Source organism: Corythoichthys intestinalis, chromosome 12 (assembly GCF_030265065.1).
Source record: "Corythoichthys intestinalis isolate RoL2023-P3 chromosome 12, ASM3026506v1, whole genome shotgun sequence".
Classification (NCBI taxonomy): domain Eukaryota; kingdom Metazoa; phylum Chordata; class Actinopteri; order Syngnathiformes; family Syngnathidae; genus Corythoichthys; species Corythoichthys intestinalis.
In genome coordinates, this window is record NC_080406.1 from 42900180 (window position 1) to 42921746 (window position 21567).

Sequence of the window (21567 nt, forward strand, 5' to 3'; positions counted from 1 at the left end):
TGCAGATTCAGTCTTCCTAGCCAGGTGCAGGTCTACAAATTTGTCCATGGTGTCCTTCGACAGCTCTTTGGTCTTGGCCATAGTGGAGTTTGGAGTGTGACTGACCGAGGTTGTGGATAGGTGTCTTTTATACCAATAAAGAGTTAAAACAAGTGCCATTAATACAGGTAACGAGTGGAGCCTCGTTAGACCTCGTTAGAAGAAGTTAGACCTCTTTGACCTCCAGATATCTTTTTGGTTTGTAGGTTGCCAAGTATCTCCACTCAAATTTGGAAATAAATTCTTTAAAAATCAAACAATGTGATTTTCTGTTTTTTTTTCCCACATTCTGTCTCTCATCATTGAGGTTTACCCATGTTGACAATTTTCAGGCCTCTCTAATCTTTTCAAGTAGAACTTGCACAATTGGTGGTTGACTAAATACTTATCTGGCCCACTGTAAACAGCTAATTTATTAATAACATTTTCAAACAATATTGACCCTGCCTCCAAATATATAAAGGGAGAAAACTCAATGGATTAACTCAAACTATTTTAAAATGCTCAACAATGCATTTAAGACACAAGAGACATTGGCTTTTGACCCGCTCTCTTCAACACCTTCACTTACTTCGCATTGATTTGGTAAGTTAATAATGTGGCGAGCGACGTGGAGAAAAATGACAAGGACTGGCTTTTGTTTTTAATACTTGCAGTTCTTGTGTCCCATACACCGCACGACCAAGCAACACTACAGTTTAAACAGAACACACATGACATAAGAACAGCAATCACTACTCTCAGTGGTGGTTGCCTCAACTACCCATCATCCATTGCAGCGGAACATATAAATAACAGTCTTGACAATATTTTACTCTTTTATAAACTGCCGTGTTGCCCTAAGAAGGCAACACGACAGTTTATATAAGAGTAAAATATTTACTAACCAAATCGATGTGAGTAAGTAAAGTAAGTGAAAGTGCTGAAGAGAGCTCTGGTTGACGGCCCGGTTCACCGTGGATGTGTGCGGGAATATTTTTGTGTCAGAAAAGCACGAAATAAACGAGGCAGATCTGCACATGTCTGAAAGAACGCCTAAAGATCACTGGGTACACAAAATTATTGGTTCGAATTTGACTTAATTGAGATCATCAAGTTAGGCATGTTTTCCAGCCCCAAATTATTAAATACTTGTTAAAAATTAGTGTTCACAGCAGGTTGATAAAAATTGAGTTTGGTTCACTTATCATATTTAATTAAGTTGTATAACAGCATTTACAGTGTAGCCCTTCCAGTCCTTTCCATGAAATTTAAGGGAAAAAAAGATAATTTTAGAGTGTTATTAGGCACCAGGACTTTATAGGGTTAAGTTGTTACCGTTAGTATTATTTAAATTAGAGAAAAATAAATACTCATTTGCCCTATAAAAGGTTTTAACTACACTTCAATCACAGCATTTAGTGGATACCAAAGGAAAGTGACACCACTGGACATCTACAATGATTAGGGAAAAGACAAGAAGTGGAATGGAGTGGAATCGGCCTTCTTATTCATTATAAAATTGGCTCAACGCATGGCAAAATATGAAAGAGATGCATCATGTGTCTTGTATTCACTCACATGGCTTTCACATGCTACAGTGTAGCATTAAGGCATTTTGTAAATTTGAAAAATGCCACAGTGTGAGTGGTTAGTTTGTCTGCGTCAGTTATCACCTCACTGTCCTAATTTCAAAAACATGCATAGAACTAGAATACTCTAGTCTAAATTGTACAGAAAGAGTGAATGTAATGGTGAATTTTTGTTTGTTTGTTTGTTTGTTTGTTTGTTTTTGGTTCTATGTGTGCCATGTTGTTTCCTGTTTGTTAACTGGCTAACTGGTTTCGGCCGGGAAGCCTTTTGGGATCTTTTTATGATTTTCGGGCTATACTGTATACATAAATCTGACTTGACTTGACTTGATTTGAATGTTGGTGATTGTTCCTCTAGAATGGAAAAGTTAACAACAGCTATGAAAACACTGTACATGGCTAGATGAGTTTCACGCAAGGGCATATGTTTGGTCTCAACATTGGTAGGGACGATATAACAGCATAACCTGCATGTACACTTTTTGCTGGGAACGGGACATCAATAAGACCAAACAGATTATTGAACGGGGATCTGTGACAAATTTTAAAGAAACATTTAGAAGTGCAAGTTCCCTTATTAAAAATAAATAAAATAAAAAGTTTAAAAAAAAAAAAAAAACAGGGAGCTATTCAAGAATGAGTCCACTTCTAGGGGATACTGGAGCACTCCTAGACTCAAACTAAAGTATTGTAATATAAATGTGATTTGGAAAAAACTTGATGAAAAAAAAAATCTAAGATATCTAAGGACTGATCTACATCTGAAGCGTCCAAAGCACTCTCATGAAATTCTGATGTGTGATTTCATTTCACTTTTTTTTTCGTGTCAGTTCATTATCATGTCAGTGTCCCTTTGAAATGGACCCATTCCTGGGACTTGCACTCTGAAGCCACCGTACTGCATTACAGTAATGCACATAATGCATAATAAACACTGCTCCAAATGGGGGTCAGCTCCCTTGACTTTGTTGTTCCTTGTGGAAGCTGGCCTAACCGCAGTAGTTTTGTAGGTTATCAAGTTCACAGAGATTAATGCTATGCTAACTCTGATGCAGGTCGGACTTTAGTAGCAAAGTCAGTGGTGTTTCCCCCACCTCCACAAGACTGATGTTTTTTTATATTACTTACAATGGTTTGTGCTGGCCGAAAAAAAAACTTCTAATATCCCTTCTCTACTAAGGGGGTGCAGTAGGCGGCATATTGTATTTCTGTCGGGGAGGTTGTGTGAGTCTGCATGTGTCTGTGTGGCGGGGGGAGAGGGCGGGTGGTCAAGTCATTAGCTAATCAAACGAGGGGGAAAAAATGGACCGGCATATTCAGCAGGTGAAAAGGGATCAATGTAAGTCCATAGTTAAAATAATTAATAATGGTAGGGTCTATTCTATCCTCACAACATATGGGAAGACAATCAAAATTACCCAGAAAACTGAACTCATTGTATAATGCAAATAAGGTGGCTTAAAAGTTGGTGGGGACAATTTGAGCAGCCTGAAAAGTTGCTAGTGTTATGTCCCTACCGTCCCTATGCAAACCTACGCCCTTGGTTTCACGGTGCCTAAAAGGCACACCTGTAGACTACAGTTTAATGTAAGTAAGAGTCCAGATATCCTCCTGACCATTGCTGCAGTCCATAGTTCTTGACCACCTGACCAAAATGCAGAAACCCTTGAATTGGAATTTACCACATACAAATGTTCCTTCTGTGCTGACCTCCTGCTGTGTGATGTCCAAGATGCGCTCCAGGGTCAACTCCTCAAAGTACAGGCGGTCGCACTCATCGAAATCAGTGCTCACTGTCTCAGGGTTATGGTTGACCACCACTGTCTTCCTGCCAATTTGTCTCAAGGCTCTAATGCTTGACACTGCGCACCAGTCGAACTCAACACTACTGCCTGGTGGAAAGAGCAGTTAATAAAAGTATTACACTAAGTTGTAATAAACATTACTAAGTATATTTTTTAAGATTTAAAGGGAACATTTTGCTGAGAAAAAATGTCTTAATTTGGCACTTATAAGGTGATCAGTTTGCTTTTTTTTTGTGTTGTATTGAAATGAAATAAAATGCCTTTTTCAACAGTTAACAATATTCATCATCTACATCATGTATTATTTGATGTAGTCATCAGGCAAAATCATTTCAAATGTATAAGTGCAGTTTCTTGGGACAAGCATTGTTATACAATCAATGAGGCAACAATTAATTTAATACCACTCCAAGAAAATGTAATCATAAAACTAAATAAAAGTAATGCATGAGTGAAGTTTAGACTATTGTTAAAACATAATAACTCACCAATGTGATACGGCCCACAACCAAGAACCATAATTGACTCTGTTGAGTCTTGAAAGTCCACATCATGCTCCTATTAAATTAGATCAATCATCAGTATTTGGTTTACACTGAATGAATAATAGCAATTTTTGTATCATTATTTCGAATGTGTTTGTTTTTATAAACTTCAATATATCTAAATAATAAGAACATTTGAAAATGCTTTTTGAACCTCTTACCTGACCGTGATAGGTGCAATACAAATAATTGGTTTTAGCAGGATACTCTGCTGCCAGTGTGTCAATCTGAAAATACATTTAGATATCACACAAAAAAGATTAAAATAAAAATTGTTTCGATCATTGTGTTGATATTGTTTGTTTCCCAATACACTTAGAATCAAGTAATCACATACTTAAATGTATGAGTTGTTGAAAAATCCCTCACCTGTTTGACCCATGGTCTAAGACCATGACTGAGTCTCATCTGTCTAGCTGCTCGCTCATTGGTGCCCAAAATTAGACCAATCTGTCGGTCTGAAAAGCCTTCTTGCTTTGCTCTAAGAAGCAGGCCCTTGGACACTGAAAGACTATAAAAAATGCAAATATAACAGGTAAATCCCTTATCAAATTTCTGAAAAGAATTGGAAAATAAAAGTTTTTAAATTCATTGTATTCAAACATTATTTCAAACTGGTACAAACATGAAAAACTAAGACAAAGCATGGCTCCAAAGCACCCCTTATGATGACGAATATAAATGAAAGTATTTTTCCCTTGCAGACACGTGTAACCGGCGTCCTGGAGGTAGGGCACGAAGGTGAGCGTCTGGTGGCTGGACCTGTATCCATGGGGACATGGTGAGCCCATGGGGTTTTCCCCCTCCCATGGGCTCACTACCTGTGGGAGGGACCAAAGGGGTCGGGTGCATAGTGAGTTGGGCGTAGTGAGTTGGGCGGCAGCCAAAGGCGGGGACCTTGGCATTCCGACCCCAGCTACAGACGCTAACTCTTGGGATATTTGCTGAGCCAAAAGGCGAAGCTCTCGATTTACCAGTCGATCTACGTTCCTACCCTCACCTATGGTCACGAGCTGTGGGTCGTGACCGAAAGAACAAGATCCCGGATACAAACGGCCGAAATGAGTTTCGTCAGCAGGGTGTCCAGGCTCTCCCTTTGAGATAAGGTGAGAAGCTCGGTCATCCGGGAGGGACTCAGGGTCAAGCCGCTAGTCCTTCACGTTGAAATAAGCCAGCTGAGGTGACTCGGGCATTTGGTTCAGATGCCTCCTGGACAGCTCTCCCGGGAGAGGTGTTCCAGGCATGTCCTACTGGCGGGACAACCCAGGACAAGCTGGAGAGACTACGTCTCCCGGCTGGCCTAGGAATGCCTTTGATCCCGCAGAAGGAGTTGCTTGAAGTGGCTGGAGAGAGGGAAGTCTGGGCTTCCCTACTAAAGCTGCCCCCACATCCTGACCCCGGATTAAGCGGTAGATAATGGATGGATGGATGGATGGATGGATGGATGGATGGATGGACGGATGGATGGATGGACGGACGGACGGACGGACAGACGGACAAACAAGAAAAAGCTATGCTACAGTAACGACCCTAATTTTCAGACTGTAAACCTCTACTTTTTTCCCCTGCTGTGAACCCTGCAACTTGTAGTCCAATGCGGATTTTATGAGGATTTAGATTTTTGTGATGAGTCGCTGTCTTTAGTAGGGTTGTGAAGAGTACCGAAAAGTATCAAAGTTTTGATACTGAAATGTTGTATTATTATTATTATCATTTTTATTTATGTAAGATCGATGTTACTATTTAAGTATTGATATCGTGTTGAAAGTTTTAGTATGGTGACAACAGTAGTCTTAGGTGGTCTTTAGGGAATATTCCTGCTGCTTATAGTCCAGTGCGGCTAAAAATATGAATGAATATGGTTTTGTTGTCAAATTTGGTCGGTTTAGTTGGGAACAGCGTTGTTATTAACTGTGTTAGAGTATAACGGTGTTTCTAACGGCGTTATTTGTTTCAGTGGCGAGTAATCTAATTAATTACTTTTCCATCTTTGCAACGCCGTTACCGTTACTGAGGATGTAAAGGAGCGCGTTGCTACAATTTGGTTAAATGAAGTGCGAGTTGTCTGATTTTATCACACATCAGCTGCATGTCTGCTTGTCTGGAGAAAGCAGAGCAGGAGGGGGAGGAGGGAAGGGAGCAGTAACGCCATTACAAATGCGGTGATGACTGGCTCTGTGGGCAAATAATGCCATGCTTTACTGCACGCTCTAGCAAACACAACAAGACAGCGATAATGGCGACGGGCTAGGGACTTTCAAAGGTAGCATTCTCAAACTTTATTATTTTCAATATTTAATATTGTTACTTTATTTTGCTTTTTGTTAGATGTTAAAGAAGCGAAGGATAGATATCAAAATTCAACAGGGAAGCGATCTTACCGGCAAGATGCAGCTGTCTGCTGATTTACAACCGGATGTTACGTCGTTTAAATACGCACAGCGTAGGTCCAAAAATCCACAAACAATTTACCATTATAGAAAAGATCGTTCACAAATATAATTTAAAATACACACAATTAACTATTGGCCTTTTACACAGAATATTTAAGGACAGTTTTCTTCTTATTGTCCAGCATGCCTATCATACAGTTTCGGAGATATGCACTGGTTAATAGTCTGGTTACATTTGTGTTTTCTTCACAGATTGTAATATATTTGATCCAAATAAATACCAAATGTTCTAAAACACTGTATATAGTGTTTTTATTCTTCAATGAGTTAATATAAACATCTTTTAGGTGAAAGATGTCATAGAATGTATAATGTACTAAGGCGTGGAACATGAAAAGTAAAGTCAGTTTATTTGCTGAGTAACTAATTACTCTTACAGTGAGGTAACTGAGTTGCTAACGCAATTACTTTTTGGAAGAAGCAGTTTGTATCTGTAACTAATTACGTTGGTAACACTTTACATTAAGGGTCCCTTAATTAACATTAGTTAATGCATTTTTAGACAATAACTCATGTCTAAGTAACATGACAATCATTCATTTAATCCCTTATCTAACATTTATTAATATATTAATTAACATGAGTTAATGCATTAGTTATTGCATTTTAAGACAATAACTAAATTAATTAACATGAGTTAATGCATGAGTTAATGCATGAGTTAATGCATTACCAGAAAGTAACTAATAGTTTGGCAAAATTAAAGAAATATATAGGCCTATATAGGGTTAGGGTTTAGGGTTTGTTAACTTAATCATTTATAATTTCTTAGTTAAGGGACACATGTGCTACACTTTACAATAAGGGTCCAAAAAGCATTCGCTAATGGTTAATAAAGGTACAGAGGGGGGAACTTAAGCATTTATAATTTCTTAGTGAAGGGATACGTGTGCTACACTTTACAATAAGGGTCCAAAAAACATTCAGTAAAGGTTAATTAAGGTTATGGTTAATACTTATGAGGTACGTTCACGTGAAATAATGCCATACTTAAGGTTAGGTTAATAATATATAATATGTATAATACATGACTTAACATTAATTCACATATACATTACATTAGTGCATTAATAAACAGTTAACAATGTATACTGATACTAGTAAGTGATTGTTATTTTAAAATAAGAAGCTCTGTGAGTCCTTGGGTGCTGCTAACCTAACCTTAAGTATGGTATTATTTCACGTGAACGTACCTCATAAGTATTACTTAAACTTAATTAACCATTACTGAATGTTTTTTGGACCCTTATTGTAAAGTGTAGCACAAGTGTCCCTTAAATAAGAAATTATAAATGCTTAAGTCCCCCCCCCCCCCCCCCCTTTAACATTTATTAACCATTAGTGAATGCTTTTTGGACCCTTATTGTAAAGTGTAGCACATGTGTCCTTTAACTAAGAAATTATAAATGCTAAGTTAACAAACCCTAACCCTATATAGGCCTATATAATTTTTTTTTTTTTTAATTTTACCAAACCATTAGTTACTGTCTGGTTATGCATTAACTAATGCATTAGTTAATGCATTAACTAATTAATGAATAATTATAATAAATAATGTTAATTAATATATGAATAAATGTTAGATAAGCAATATTATTAATTATTGTAATGTTACATAAACATTAGTTATTGTCTAAAAATGCATTAAGTAATGTTAAATAAGGGACCCGTATTGTAAAGTGTTACCGGTACGTTTTTAAATTTAGATTAACAACACTGGTTGTGAGAAACATTTCAGATAGTAAAATCAGTACAAACAATATTAACATTAAGTTTGACCTTTATTAAAAGGTATAAATTAGGGCTGTCAAAATTATTGCGTTAACGGGCGGTAATTCATTTTTTAAATTAATCACGTTAAAATATTTGACGCAATTAACGCACATGCCCCGCTCAAACAGAGTAAAATGACAGAACAGGGTCATGTGCACTTGTTACTTGTGTTTTGTCGCCCTCTGCTGGCGCTTAGGTTCGACTGATTTTATGACCATGAGAATTGTGTAATTATTGACATCAACAATGAGCGACCTACTAGTTGATTTTTCGACTGAAAATTTTACAATTTTTATTAAAAACGAAAACATTAAGAGGGGTTTTAATATAAAATTTCTATAACTTGTACTAACATTTATCTTTTAAGAACTACAAGTCTATCTATCCATGGATCGCTTTAACAGAATGTTAATGTTCATGCCATCTTGTTGATTTATTGTTATAATAAACTAATACAGTGCTTATGTACAGTATGTTGAATGTATATATCCGTCTTGTGTCTTATCTTTCCATTCCAACAATAATTTACAGAAAAATATGGCATATTTTATAGATGGTTTGAATAGTGATTAATTACGATTAATTAATTTTTAAGCTGTGATTAACTCGATTAATTTTAATTTTAAATTTTAATCGTTTGACAGCCCTAGTATAAATTATAGATTTTCTGAATCTGGGAGTAGAAAATATTAGCAAGGTAAAAAAAAAGCAATATGCAGTACACCGCACAAACTAATACCATAAAGGCCTGACGATTAACTCATCGGCTGCTATAGACAACATTAGACTTCAAATTTGTTTAATCTGGGTGGACTGTCTGTGATTGCTCATCTTTTAGAACCAGTGATCACTGCCAGTCAATGGCAGTGAATAAGTGAATCACATGTAGACTATCATAATCTTAATCACATTTGAACAAAAACTTTTCATTAGTGCCTTGCCAAATAATAATAATTTACTCATCCAATTACTTTCTTCTATGTTCAATCAATCACAATTTAATAACCTACTAAGTGATGCACATTTTATGATCCTTTGGACCTCAGGACGGCAAAGGACCACTTCAGCTTGACTCTGCTGGGCATTCATCTGCCAGCAGCCCACTATAATGTGTCCATCTCAATAGTCTATACCCTAGAGGCGATAGAGTATACAAGAGGCTGACATATGGAAGGCTGCCCATACAACAACTAGCCATTTATTATTAAACAGTAAGAGTGAGAAGGAAAGCAGTGCAAAACCAAATTCACAGCAGATTCATAATCAAAGGCAAAGCCGGAAGGAACGTGTCTATAAGAGACAATTAAGAATATAAAAATGAGAAGAACAATCTAGGCATTTTATGTTTTTTTTTTTTTTAATGCTCATAAATTTCTACTAATATTTTATATTGCAAGGCAATATGTGGATTCAGGTGAAATATATGTATTCACATGTATGCATAATATGATTAAAATAATAAAAAGATCATGGGGAAGATCACGCTACAACCACATTATCAGACCATTTTGTCAGTACTAAATACAAGGAGAAATTACTACACTGACTCATTATAAACGATATAAAATACTAAATTTGTGCCTTTTGACCATGAAATTCAAAAGCTGACATCACTGTAATGCACAGTGCACATGTTTATACCTTGTATAATTTGCAAGGTGCTGCTCCAGTTGTACTATCCTTTGGAGTTTATGCAGGAACCACATATCAATGGCTGTCAACTGATGGATCTCAGCTATACTCATACCACTGTGAAGAGCCTGAAGGGAAGAAACATCAAACAGATGCAGAAGTACATATATAATTCATTATAATCACGTTCATCGTTCATTCTCCTTGTTGCAAGGGCAGAAATCCAACACATTTTCTTCAATAGAACCAAAAAGTTCTTGCTTGTTCATGTAATGCTCCAAATAATGGATGGAGGACTAGATAGTATTCAGAAAAATTCATATCATTGCTCTCTGATGACACGAGTGTCCCAATGTGAACGAATGAAGACAAGTGGATGACATGGAGTTATCCGTCATATTGAGAGTCATCATGTTATATGGTACTACTTTGCATTTTCAAACGTATCTTGAAAATAATCTTAGAGAAATATGAATGATAAGCGGACCTTGGCAATGGAGAAAATTCTGGTGCTGGAGGGCACAGCAAGCTCCTGTTGCAAGTTGTGAGTGTTTGTCCAGGCCTTTTTGAGAGGCAATCGGGGCACAAAGCCATCCACTGATGGATGACACATCCTCAAGGCCTTCTGCATGCTCTCCTCAAATGTACGCCCCACTGCCATCACCTAAGTCCATTCAATGGATATTTATGAAATATAAATCAATCACACCAATGTTTGCGATGTGTCATAATACCAAATACAGTAAATGAATAAGTGACTGATATCCATCACCTCTCCAACACTCTTCATCGCACTGCCTATTTCGCTTGACATCCCCTGAAAGCGGTCCAAGTCCCAGCGGGGGATCTTGGTCACGATGTAGTCTAAACTAGGCTCAAAGCAGGCTGTAGTTTTTTCAGATACAGAATTCTTGATCTCAGGCAAGGGGATCCCAAGAGCCAACTTAGCTGCTACAAATGCCAAGGGGTATCTGTGACACATGGGACATCATGCAGAGAGACCAAAATAAACAATGAAGTCAATGCGTTTGTTTATGACCGGAAGGGCTTTAAAGGAGCGTGGCTTTCTGCTTTGGGGCTGTTTTTCTTCAGCTGTTAGCTGTGTTAGCGTGGCACTTGATGCTTCTGCTATAAAGCTAAAAAAAGCAACAATAAAGGAAACAAGGAAAGTCTCATAAAATGTATATATAAATATCAGTCGATTATAGCTGGTTAAGGGTTTTGGTAGAAAAAAAAAATATTTGAAAAATGTTTTTAAATTATTATATTATAAAAAAAAAAAAAAAAAAAAAAAAGGCATTTGCACAGGCCCTTTTTCTTAATCCACTGTTTATGTCTCAAATGTTGTCATATACAGTGAGGAAAATAAGTATTTGAACACCCTGCGATTTTGCATGATATCCCACTTAGAAATGATGAATTTTCATGGTACTGTAGGTGCTTGTCCACTGTGAGAGACAATCTAAAAAAAATCCAGAAATCACAGTATACGATTTTTTTCAACAGTTTATTTTTTGCGGTTAATAGGGACCAGAACCCACCGCGATAAGTGAAAAACCGCTGAGTAGCGCAATGTTCAATGTATTTATTCAGATTTAGCATTAGAAAGAGATACATATTGACATGGGGGTTTTTTTTCGCTTTTTTCCCTGAGTATAATTTTAGATTTGATTTATTTATTTATTACCATCATCATCGGTATCATTGACAGTTACAAGATGTGATATGATTAACCCGAAGAAACCGAAGAAAGACAAGGGCTGACGGGAGAAGCATATGCTTATCAAGTCCCGTCCCCTGCAGCCAAGGACGCACAATCAATACATGGTAGAGTAGGCATTGTATATTGCATTACATGAGCAGCTTTTTGTTTTTGGTTTTTTTGTTGTTTTTGTATTTTGTATTTTTTTTTTTATGTCTTCACATGCATTTTCTTCCCAAAAGTTATTGAAAATTTTAAAATTTTCCATAGTCTGCACGTGTAGTTTCTGCTGTCTTCCAGTAATTTACTATAATAATGTTTTTTGCAAGCGGTCAGGATGGAATTTAGTTTGTTTCTATATTTTTTGTATCTGTCCTCTGCAAGCTTTGTCTTTTGGGAGATAAAGGACTTGTATAGTGAGGGTTTTTTTTTTTGCAGGCATTGATAAGAGACTTAAACATCCAAGGTTTATTTTGCATTTGTTGTTTCATGTGGATCAACTTGACCGGGCATTGTTTGTCATATATCCGTTGAAGTGTACTGTATTTATAAAACAGCCATAAGCTGCATTTACATCAATTGCATTAAATTTCAGGCTGTTCCTGAGCGCTTCTCAGCTTTTGATAAGTTACTCAGGGGAGAGCTCAGAGGTCAGAGAATGCGTCCTTCCTCCTTAAATGTCTGTGAGAATGATGAAAAAAAATTATGTATACATATATTTTGATAAATGGTTTTTAAGCACTTCAAATGTAATAATTATGATACGTTTTAAACATGTTACTGTCCCACCGAATTATTTTTAAACAAGAATAGAGTAGTATGAAAATGCTTGGCTTTATTAAATGCTTCATAGTGAGTCTACTTAAATCCTCTCAAGCTCCTCACTTCAAACACAATGAGTTGCCACAGCAACTGTTTAACAAGTTCAACGATGATTGACGCATGCAGCGCTTCTGAAGTCTGTGACTCTAGCGAGATCAAACACAAACATCTGTCAAGATCATTAACTTTAATAAGCAACTCCAGTACAGTGTCTGACGATCAGAGAGCAGGGAGAGGGAGCTCGCTAACTCCTTGGCCACTCCTTGGTTATTCTGGCTGTCTGCTTCGGGCCATTGTCATGTTGGAAGACCCAGTCACGACCCATTTTCAATCCCCTATCTGAGGGAAGGAGGTTATTCCCAAAAATCTCAAAAGTCCCTGGTCATCCTCTCCTTAATACGGTGCAGTCGTCTAGTCCCATATGCAGAAAAACACCCCCAAAGCATAATGCTACCATGCCCATGCTTCACAGTAGGGAGGGTGTTGGGATGATACTCATCATTTTTCTTCCTCCAAACACTATGAGTCGAATTAAGACCAAAAGGTTCCATTTTGATCTCATCTGACCACATGATTTTCTCCCATGACTCCTCTGGATCATCCAAGTGGTCATTGGCAAACTTAAAACAGGCCTGGACATGTGCTGGTTTAAGCGGGAGAATCTTCCGTGCCATGCGTGATTTTAAACCATGACGTCTTAGTGTGTTATCAACAGTATCCTTGGAAATGGTGGTCCCAACTCCTTTTAGGTCATTGACCAGCTCCTCCTGTGTAGGTCTTGGCTGATTGCTCACCATTCGAAGGATCACTGAGACCCAACGAGGTAGGATCTTGCTTGGAGCCTCAGTCCGATGGAGATTGACAGTCACGTTTAGCGTCTTCCGTTTTCTAATAATTGCTCCAATGGTGCATATTACAGTATATCACCATGCTGCTTGGCAATTACCCCGTAACCCTGTCCAGCCTTGTAGAGGTCTACAATTCTGTCTCTGGTGTCTTTGGACAGCTCTTTGGTCTTGATCATGTTAGGAATTGGAGTCTTCCTGATTGTATGCGGTGGACAGGTGTTTATATGCAGCTAACCGCCTCAAACAGGTCAAAAAGTCGGACTCAAAAATTCCACCTCTACTCCACTTATTCATTGGACTTTTTAAAGGCGGCTAACAGGTCTTTGAGGCTCACAATTCTAGCTAATAGACAGGTGTTCAAATACTTATTTGTAGCAGTACAATGAAAATACATTGTTAAAAAATCATACACTGTGATTTCTGGATTTTTTTTTTCTTTAGATTGTCTCTTGCAGTGAATAAGCACCTACCATGAAAATTTCAAACCTGCCCATCATTTCTAAGTGGGAGAACTTGCAAAATCGCAGGGTGTTCAAATACTTATTTTCCTCACTGTAGGTGGACTTTATACATCCGGTAAATGTTTTTTACTGGGCAACTTAAGGAAATCACTAGAATTGTAATCAACCACGTGCAATGCTTTATGTTACATTTTGGTCTGACCAGAAGTGTTCACCTAATGTTAGTGCCACATTTCAGTCCTACAAGATCATAATCCTGGTGTCTTACCCAGTGGCTTTGGACGCAAGAGCTGAGCTTCTTGAGAGCCGAGCATTAACCTCAATAATGCAATATTCAAGAGATGTCGGGTGGAGAGCATACTGGATGTTACATTCACCAACAATACCCAGATGGCGAACCACTTTGATGGCCGTTTCACGAAGCATGTGGTACTCCTCATTGGACAACGTCTGGCTTGGGGCCACAACAATGGAGTCACCTGAAGGTAAAGAGGATTAAAGATTTGTAATGCAGTGAAGTTATGTTGCGTGTTCCCTAGACATATTTATTCTTTGATAGACTAAAGTTGTTGAAATTTGATCCACATATTTGATAACTACTGCAAAAATGCACTAAGGCAAACCAAATCTTGTTGTAGTTCAAGTTCAATAAAAAATGCTAAAATAATAACAGGATGTCAATGTGTTTTAATACCAGTGTGAATGCCCAGTGGGTCAAAGTTTTCCATGTTGCAAACGGTGACACAATTATCAGCAACATCTCTCACCACCTCATACTCTACTTCCTTCCAACCAAGCAACGACTTCTCCACCAGAATCTGACTGCTCATGGCCAAAGCCTAGAAAATGCACAAAAAAATAATGTAATACATAATACAATGAATAATAATAACTATAAGTCTATCAGAGGTGCATTCACATCATTGCTATCACATCAAATTGCACTTTATATTTAGTTGGTAGCTTTGCAATGCAAACTGCCCATCCAATGTTGTTCTGTATAGTATAAACGATTTTGAAAAAAAAAATTCAGACATTTGACCATTCTGACCTTGTTTGCAGTTTCCTCCAGTTTTTCCTTGTCGGCACACAGACCTGAGCCCAGGCCTCCCAAAGCATACGCTGATCGCAGCATTACCGGATAGCCGATCTGTTTTGCAGCTTTCAAGGCATTACACACCTGAAAGTTACAAAAGATCATTGTATTATGTGTTATATTCCTCAGTGTAAAATGACTTTGCTATAAATCTACAGCAGAACCTGTTATCACACTCGTATTCTTACAGACTCCACAGCCATACTGGGGGCTATCTTTTCATCGATTTCCTTGAGTTTTTCAGCAAATATCTGCCTGTCCTCTGTGGCCATGATGGACTCTACGGGCGTTCCGAGAACTTTCACTCCGTACTGCTTCAAAACACCCTGCTGAAACAATTCTACCCCTGAAAACAAGTCAAACAAAATATGAATAGGATATTAAATGAAGTTTAATTTCCCTTCTCTTTCAATTAAAAAAAAATAGTCTGTCTCACCACAGTTGAGGGCGGTCTGCCCACCCATGGAAAGCAAGATGCCATCAGGACGCTCAGCCTTAATTACATCTGTAACAAATTGCGGTGTGACAGGCAAAAAGTACACCGAATCAGCCTGCTTGGTGCCAACTTCGTTGGTCTGGACTGAAGCTATGTTGGGGTTCATCAGCACGGTCTTCAGATTCTCTTCCTACAACATGTTACAATAAGTTATTGAGTGATGGTACAAATGACAAGGAAGTATGATAACAAGAGGGATTAGGAATGGACCGATCACAATTTTCTGGCCAATTCCCCATTTTTGAAAAGCCGAACATGCCAATTTTTGCCAATCCTGATTTTTTTTTTTTTTTTTTTTTTTTGCATTGAAAAAAGCATGCACCTCAAGCATTCAATTCAAACTTGTTTTTTTTTTTTTTTGCAAAACAATGAACATTACCTGCAAAACAAGACTTTTTTAAACTGCATATGCATATGTTCTCTTAAAAAATAATTAGAAAGTTACAAATTTTTCTTTCCAAACTAATAAATTATAACATAATTTCCCCAAAATTAAAATAGAGCACTATTTAACTTTACAAAAAGCATCAGAGGGTTTAAGAAAATGGATAAATTGATTCATTTGGGAGAGCTACATATTTAAATTAAGTCTCTAAGGGCACTCTCACACGAGCAATGTTTGGTTCGTTTTAAACGGAAGAGAGTTCTTTTTCTCAGATAGTCTGTTTCGTTTTGTAAATGTGAATGCACATTCGAACCCTAGTTCGGACTAGGTATGGGCTAATAACCGGCCTTAAGGTATACCGTGATATGAAACCGCAAAAATGTTCTGTCATACCTTCCCTAAGGTATTAACTATATTTTATGTACCATAAATGCACGGAGAAATGCCTCGCTTGCAGCTGCAAAGCTCATCCCTCCCCCATTGGTTGTTGTTCAGTGTCAGTGAGTCAGCTGTGCTCTACGATGGTTGGAGGAGGTGAAACTCATGAACTTTTTCCCCCATTGAAGAAAATGAAATCACTGGTATGTGAATACTTCGGCTACAGAAAGGTTACAGATGGCCGCGGCTTAGAGGAGGAGTGCCAACCGACATGTAAAACATGTTTGAGGAGTGCGGCTGGTGAGGAGGCAGTACCTCCAATATGATTTCGCATTTTATACAAAATTAAAGGTTAGTAAACACTATCATGAACGTTTCTCACCAGCTACGAGATAACTCCAGCGTGTTTAGTGTGTCTAGCGGTGGTAAAACGTGTTTTTATCTCTCTGACAATTGTCTGTGTTGAGAAAGAGAGTGTGAATAATGTAAACGTGTTCTAAGTTATACACACGTGCTTTTAATGGAAAATAATTCAATTATTTTTGTTCTGATTATAATAATGTTAAGCTGTTGGTTTGTGCTTAAGCTCACCTAAAGGACTGCATTTACTGTATTTTAATTTTATTTAGAATATTTGTTATTTTCTTTTATTTATTTTAACTCCATTTTATACTAATGTTCCAATTTACTAATATGTTTAGAAAATTAAAAATCCTGTTCAATGGAAAAAAGATTTTTTGCATTTTTTTTTTTTTTTAACCCTGATATCTCAAAGTAACACATTTTAGAGCAGTAATTGCATTACCCTGAAACCGTGATATTTTTGCCTAAGGTTATCATACCGTCAGAATCTCATACCGGCACATGCCTAGTTCGGACCAAACAAACGAACCCTCAAAAATCGTTTTAAGCGCACCCTCCTTCTATTGCGAATGCAAGCATACCAGGGTGCACGAATGCTACATTACAGTGTATCACAAAAGTGAGTAAACCCCTCGCATTTCTGCAGATATTTAAGTATATATTTTCATGGGACAACACTGACAAAATGACACTTTGATACGATGAAAAGTAGTCTGTTTGTGGCTTGTATAATAGAGTTAATTTATTTTCTCCTCAAAATAATTCAAAATATAGCCATTAACATCAAATTGTTGCGTATGGCTGTCACCCCAGGAGGAAGTATCTTCCTCCTGGGGTGACGAAGGAGACGGTACACAAGAAAGCCTGCAAACAGTTTGCCGAAGACATTTCAACAAAGCACATGATTACTAGAACCATGTCCTATGGTCTTGTGTACCGTCTTCTGAAGAGGCTTCCTCTTGGGGTGACAGCCATGCACACCAGTTTGATGTAGAGTGCGGCTTATGGTCTGAGCACGATCAGGCTGACTCTCCACCTCTTCAATCTCTGCAGTAATGCTGACATTACTCCTGTAATGGGTCACATGACATTTTAGAGGGAAAATGACAAGCGGCACTCAATTTGGACATTTAGGTATGTACGAGGGGCATTCAAAAAGTAATGCACTCAAGTGCATTGCTCGTACAGGGTTTTACCAATCTTGTTTATATTTGGCACAAACATGATAGGACACACCTTTTTGTGATTGTTATATGTGTTTTTCTTTTTTTGAGATTTTTAAATCTTAAACTGGCTTCCAAAATGGCCGCCCCTCTTAAAGCTCGTCAGAAACAAAGAGCTGTTATCGTATTCCTTGTTGCAGAGGGAGAAACACCCCTGAGGATTCACAACAGGCTGGAAAATGTCTACAAGGATGATACCATAGACTATAGTACTGTAAAAAGATGGGTACAGCGATTTAAAAGCAGTACTGAAGACAATGAAGAGGTGGGTAAAGCCAGCATAGCCAATAAGCCCCGTAGTGGTCGGCCATCCACCTCTGACGAGCTTCAAGAGGGGCAGCCATTTTGAAAGCTACTTTAAGCTTTAAAAATCTAGAAATAAGAAAAACACATATAACAATCCCAAAAAGGTGTGTCCTATCATGTTTGTGCCAAATACAAATAAGACTGGTAAAATCCTGTACGAGCAATGCACTTGAGTGCATTACTTTTTGAATGTCCCTCGTACATATTTACTAATGGGTGTACTCACTTTTGCTGCCAGGGGTTAGATATTAATGGCTATATTTTGAATTATTTTGAGGGGAAAATAAATTAACTCTATTATATAAGATGCACACAGACTACTTTTCAGTGTTGTCCCAAGAAAAGATATATTTACTGTAAATATCAGCAGAAATGCGAGGGGTGTACTCACTTTTGTGATGCACTGTATGTCTAGCTGCTGTGACGCTCCACGCTCCCTCCCCTCCCAGGAGGGCGGTATTTTCTCTTCTAAATGTGTCCAATCAATGAGTGCGCCTTTCATCCACGTGATGCTACACAGAAAGTTCGGTTAGCGCAGTGTGAATACTGAACCTTTTCAACAAGTCATTTGTAAGTGTAGTTGCGAGGTAGCTGTCCAAACCCTGGTCGAATGTGAAGTGCCCCAAGACTTTCTCTGTTGTTTTTTTAATGCTGGAACAGTTTGATTGTGAGTCAAATGTGTCCATTCACTTAACAAGTATTATTGGGCTGACTCATAAAAGAAAGAAAAAGTAATAAGCCCCTCTAGCGGCCGCAAAACAATTACCGAGCAGTGACTACAAGGAACTTCGGGACAAATTCCATGACTGGTCTGCTTAATCTACATGTGCAGTGTACATGAAAAATGTACTCAACTTCCTGACGATAAACATCTGAGGTGTTTCTTGCCAATTAAACCTCCATAACAAATCGTGCCATTAAGTATTAGTCAGCCCCAAGGCTTTTATTGGCTTTTAAACTTTGAGGTGTATATGTACTCCTGGTATTTAAAAGGTATTTGTTCGGGTAATCCAAATTCAGCACCTCAAAAGCTGACATAACGTCCTTAAAAAATGTTTGACGCAACAAATATGGAACCGTCGAACCAATGTGGCTAATCTTGTCAAAGTACCACTAATTGTAAATTTTGGGACAACACAAATTTTTTTCATGTAGATTTACGTCGAGTTGATTTGCCAAAACAACCCGGTAGATGTCCAAAATGGCAGGAAGTTGTTGTCAGGCCGGAAACACGTCACGAGCCTTGTGACAGTGAAAAACCGCTATAAAACCGATCGACGGACAAAATCAGTTTTTTTGTCATTGACCGATCAGCGATTCGCCAAAATGTATTAAATCAGACAATGGATTGGGACCGATAACCAATGGATTGGTGTACCTTTACTAGTAATACCAATAAGTTTCCTGCTGTTTTTACATACAAAATATTCTATATTTCATAAATGTTACAATATTTTTGTCACCTTCATCGCTTTGACAGCCTGTGATCCAGAGTAGTCAAACTCTCCAGCCTGACCAATCGACAGGCCTCCAGAACCCAGCACCAGCACCTTTGAAACCTTCACTCGTAGTGTCAATAAATTTAAAAGCAAAACACAAAGCAGTTATTACAAAATTTTAACAAAAAAGGCATTTAGGACAATAAGTCATTCTCTGCCATTAACAGCTACAGATTTAGCTGATATTGAATAATCATGTTTAAGAGCCTTTGACTGCATATCATGCGATCATTGCCAGCCTCTCTCAGTCAAAATGGATTGGACATCAATCACAGTCAATGGCAGACAAAAAAATTAACTTGATATCACAAATCATACCTGCACTCTAGGAGGGATGCAAGGTTTCTTTGGCATTACTGAAACTATGTTGGAATCTTTTCCCTTTTTTATCAGGGCTATAAAGGTGTCAAAAAGGAACTGTAAATACAAAATAACAAATACAATACTAAAAAGCCGTAATAATGTGAGAATATTTTGAAATGCACTTTATTCAGTAAGGCATCCTAGAATGGTAAGTCTTTAAATACCTCTGTGTCAGTGGGGCCGCCTTTAGCCTCTGGGTGGAACTGAGCTGTGAAAACAGGTTTAGTGTTGTGCATGATGCCCTGCAAAACATCCAAATTTGATGTGAGTGCGCAAAATCAAGTCAACAGTATTATACTCTCCCCCACGGAGATTTCTCCACTTTCGCTACATATTTCATGAGACCAGACTAGAGCAATGTTTATTCATGGAATAGAAAAATTCATATGGCATCTTTTCCTGAAAGTCATTTACAATGAGTGAAACTAACCTCATTTGTGCCATCATTGGCGTTGATGAAAAGCGGGCTCCACCCTGGGGGCAGGGACTCGCTATCTATGCCGTAGCCATGATTCTGTGCAGTAATGAATGCCTGGCCTGTCATCACATTCAGAACCGGCTGGTTCTGACCTCTAGGGAACATACATACAAATTATACACTTTGCATCTATATTTTATTTCTGCCTGATGGAATTTAAACATTTGTGAGATACAGCCATCAGTTTATAGCACATATAACACAAAATCCAAACACACTTTTGTGTTCAGTATTGACAAACTTTTCAAGCTTGTGAGAATCAGAGAATCCACTCTGAAAATGAAATATTCTGTTGCTTAATTCTGAAGATACCCACCTGTTGCCCATTGGTAGTTTATAAGACTTCGCCCCAGCAGCAAGAGCAGTGATCTGATTTCCCATACAGATACCAAACACTGGCTGGGGGCGATTGCTCTCCAACACCTACACAAAACAAACAAGATCATCATGATTTATGATATACAGCGATTCCTCGTTTTTTGCAGTTAATGGGAACCAGAACCCGCTGCGTTAAAAGGAAAACTGCAAAGTAGCGCCCCAAAATTTTATTTTTGTGTGTGTGTCTGTTCAATTTATTTATTTATTTATTTAGAATTAGAAACAGGTACAGATAAGACATGTTTAATATTTTTTTTTTAATTAAATATATTTTTTTAAATGATAACTTTATATGTATATATATATAATTATATTTTATTTTATATCTATTATAATTTTATGTATTTATTTATTTTTAATAAATAGTTTTTAAGCACTTCAAATGTAATAATTATGATATGTTTTAAACATGTTACTGTCCCACCCAGTATAGTTTTTGGCAGCCCTTTCAATTTTCGTCTTAGCCTTTTGTACAATAATTCTTAATGGTCTTAGTCGTATTGTAGTCATTTCAAAATGTGTTCGTCTTTTTTTGTTGACGAAAACAAGACTATTTTCATCTACTTTTAGTCGACGTTTACTCAAAATTTTTTCGTCTGTAAATTTCTCAAGTTTTACTCCAAAAATAAATAAATAAAGGTTCTCAACTATTTCAAATGAACATCAAGTAATACTAGTGATGGATGATAATACATTTTTCAACCGATACCGATAACTGATAATTTCCTCCTCGTTCCAACTGATAACCGATAATGTCAACCCGATAATCCTAATAAAAGATACAGTGGTACCTCTACATACGAAGTTAATCCGTTCCAGGACCTTGTTTGTAAGTCGAAATGGTCGTATGTCGAGCAGGATTTTCCCATAGGAATACATTATAATTCCATTAATTCGTTCCACAGCCCAAAAACCTGCACTAAATCCTTAAAAAATACTGCTGGTGCTATT

At 37.6% G+C, this 21567-nt stretch overlaps 1 protein-coding gene across 2 annotated transcripts in view; it reads right to left on the reverse strand.

The window, feature by feature from the left end:
* The window catches only part of LOC130927179 (carbamoyl-phosphate synthase [ammonia], mitochondrial-like), a 113698-nt gene that overhangs the window by 41826 nt on the left and 50305 nt on the right, over positions 1 to 21567 (reverse strand). For both annotated transcript variants that reach the window (XM_057852814.1, XM_057852813.1), the window contains exons 9-25: positions 20555 to 20661; positions 20191 to 20332; positions 19925 to 20002; positions 19716 to 19814; positions 19362 to 19457; positions 15184 to 15373; positions 14936 to 15093; positions 14703 to 14831; positions 14346 to 14490; positions 13920 to 14130; positions 10591 to 10789; positions 10306 to 10482; positions 9828 to 9946; positions 4330 to 4471; positions 4122 to 4187; positions 3904 to 3973; positions 3321 to 3502 (exon numbers count right to left, since the gene is read on the reverse strand). In XM_057852814.1, the coding sequence (XP_057708797.1) occupies positions 3321 to 3502; positions 3904 to 3973; positions 4122 to 4187; positions 4330 to 4471; positions 9828 to 9946; positions 10306 to 10482; positions 10591 to 10789; positions 13920 to 14130; positions 14346 to 14490; positions 14703 to 14831; positions 14936 to 15093; positions 15184 to 15373; positions 19362 to 19457; positions 19716 to 19814; positions 19925 to 20002; positions 20191 to 20332; positions 20555 to 20661 (2310 nt within the window). The remainder of the gene's footprint in view (positions 1 to 3320; positions 3503 to 3903; positions 3974 to 4121; positions 4188 to 4329; positions 4472 to 9827; positions 9947 to 10305; positions 10483 to 10590; positions 10790 to 13919; positions 14131 to 14345; positions 14491 to 14702; positions 14832 to 14935; positions 15094 to 15183; positions 15374 to 19361; positions 19458 to 19715; positions 19815 to 19924; positions 20003 to 20190; positions 20333 to 20554; positions 20662 to 21567) is intronic.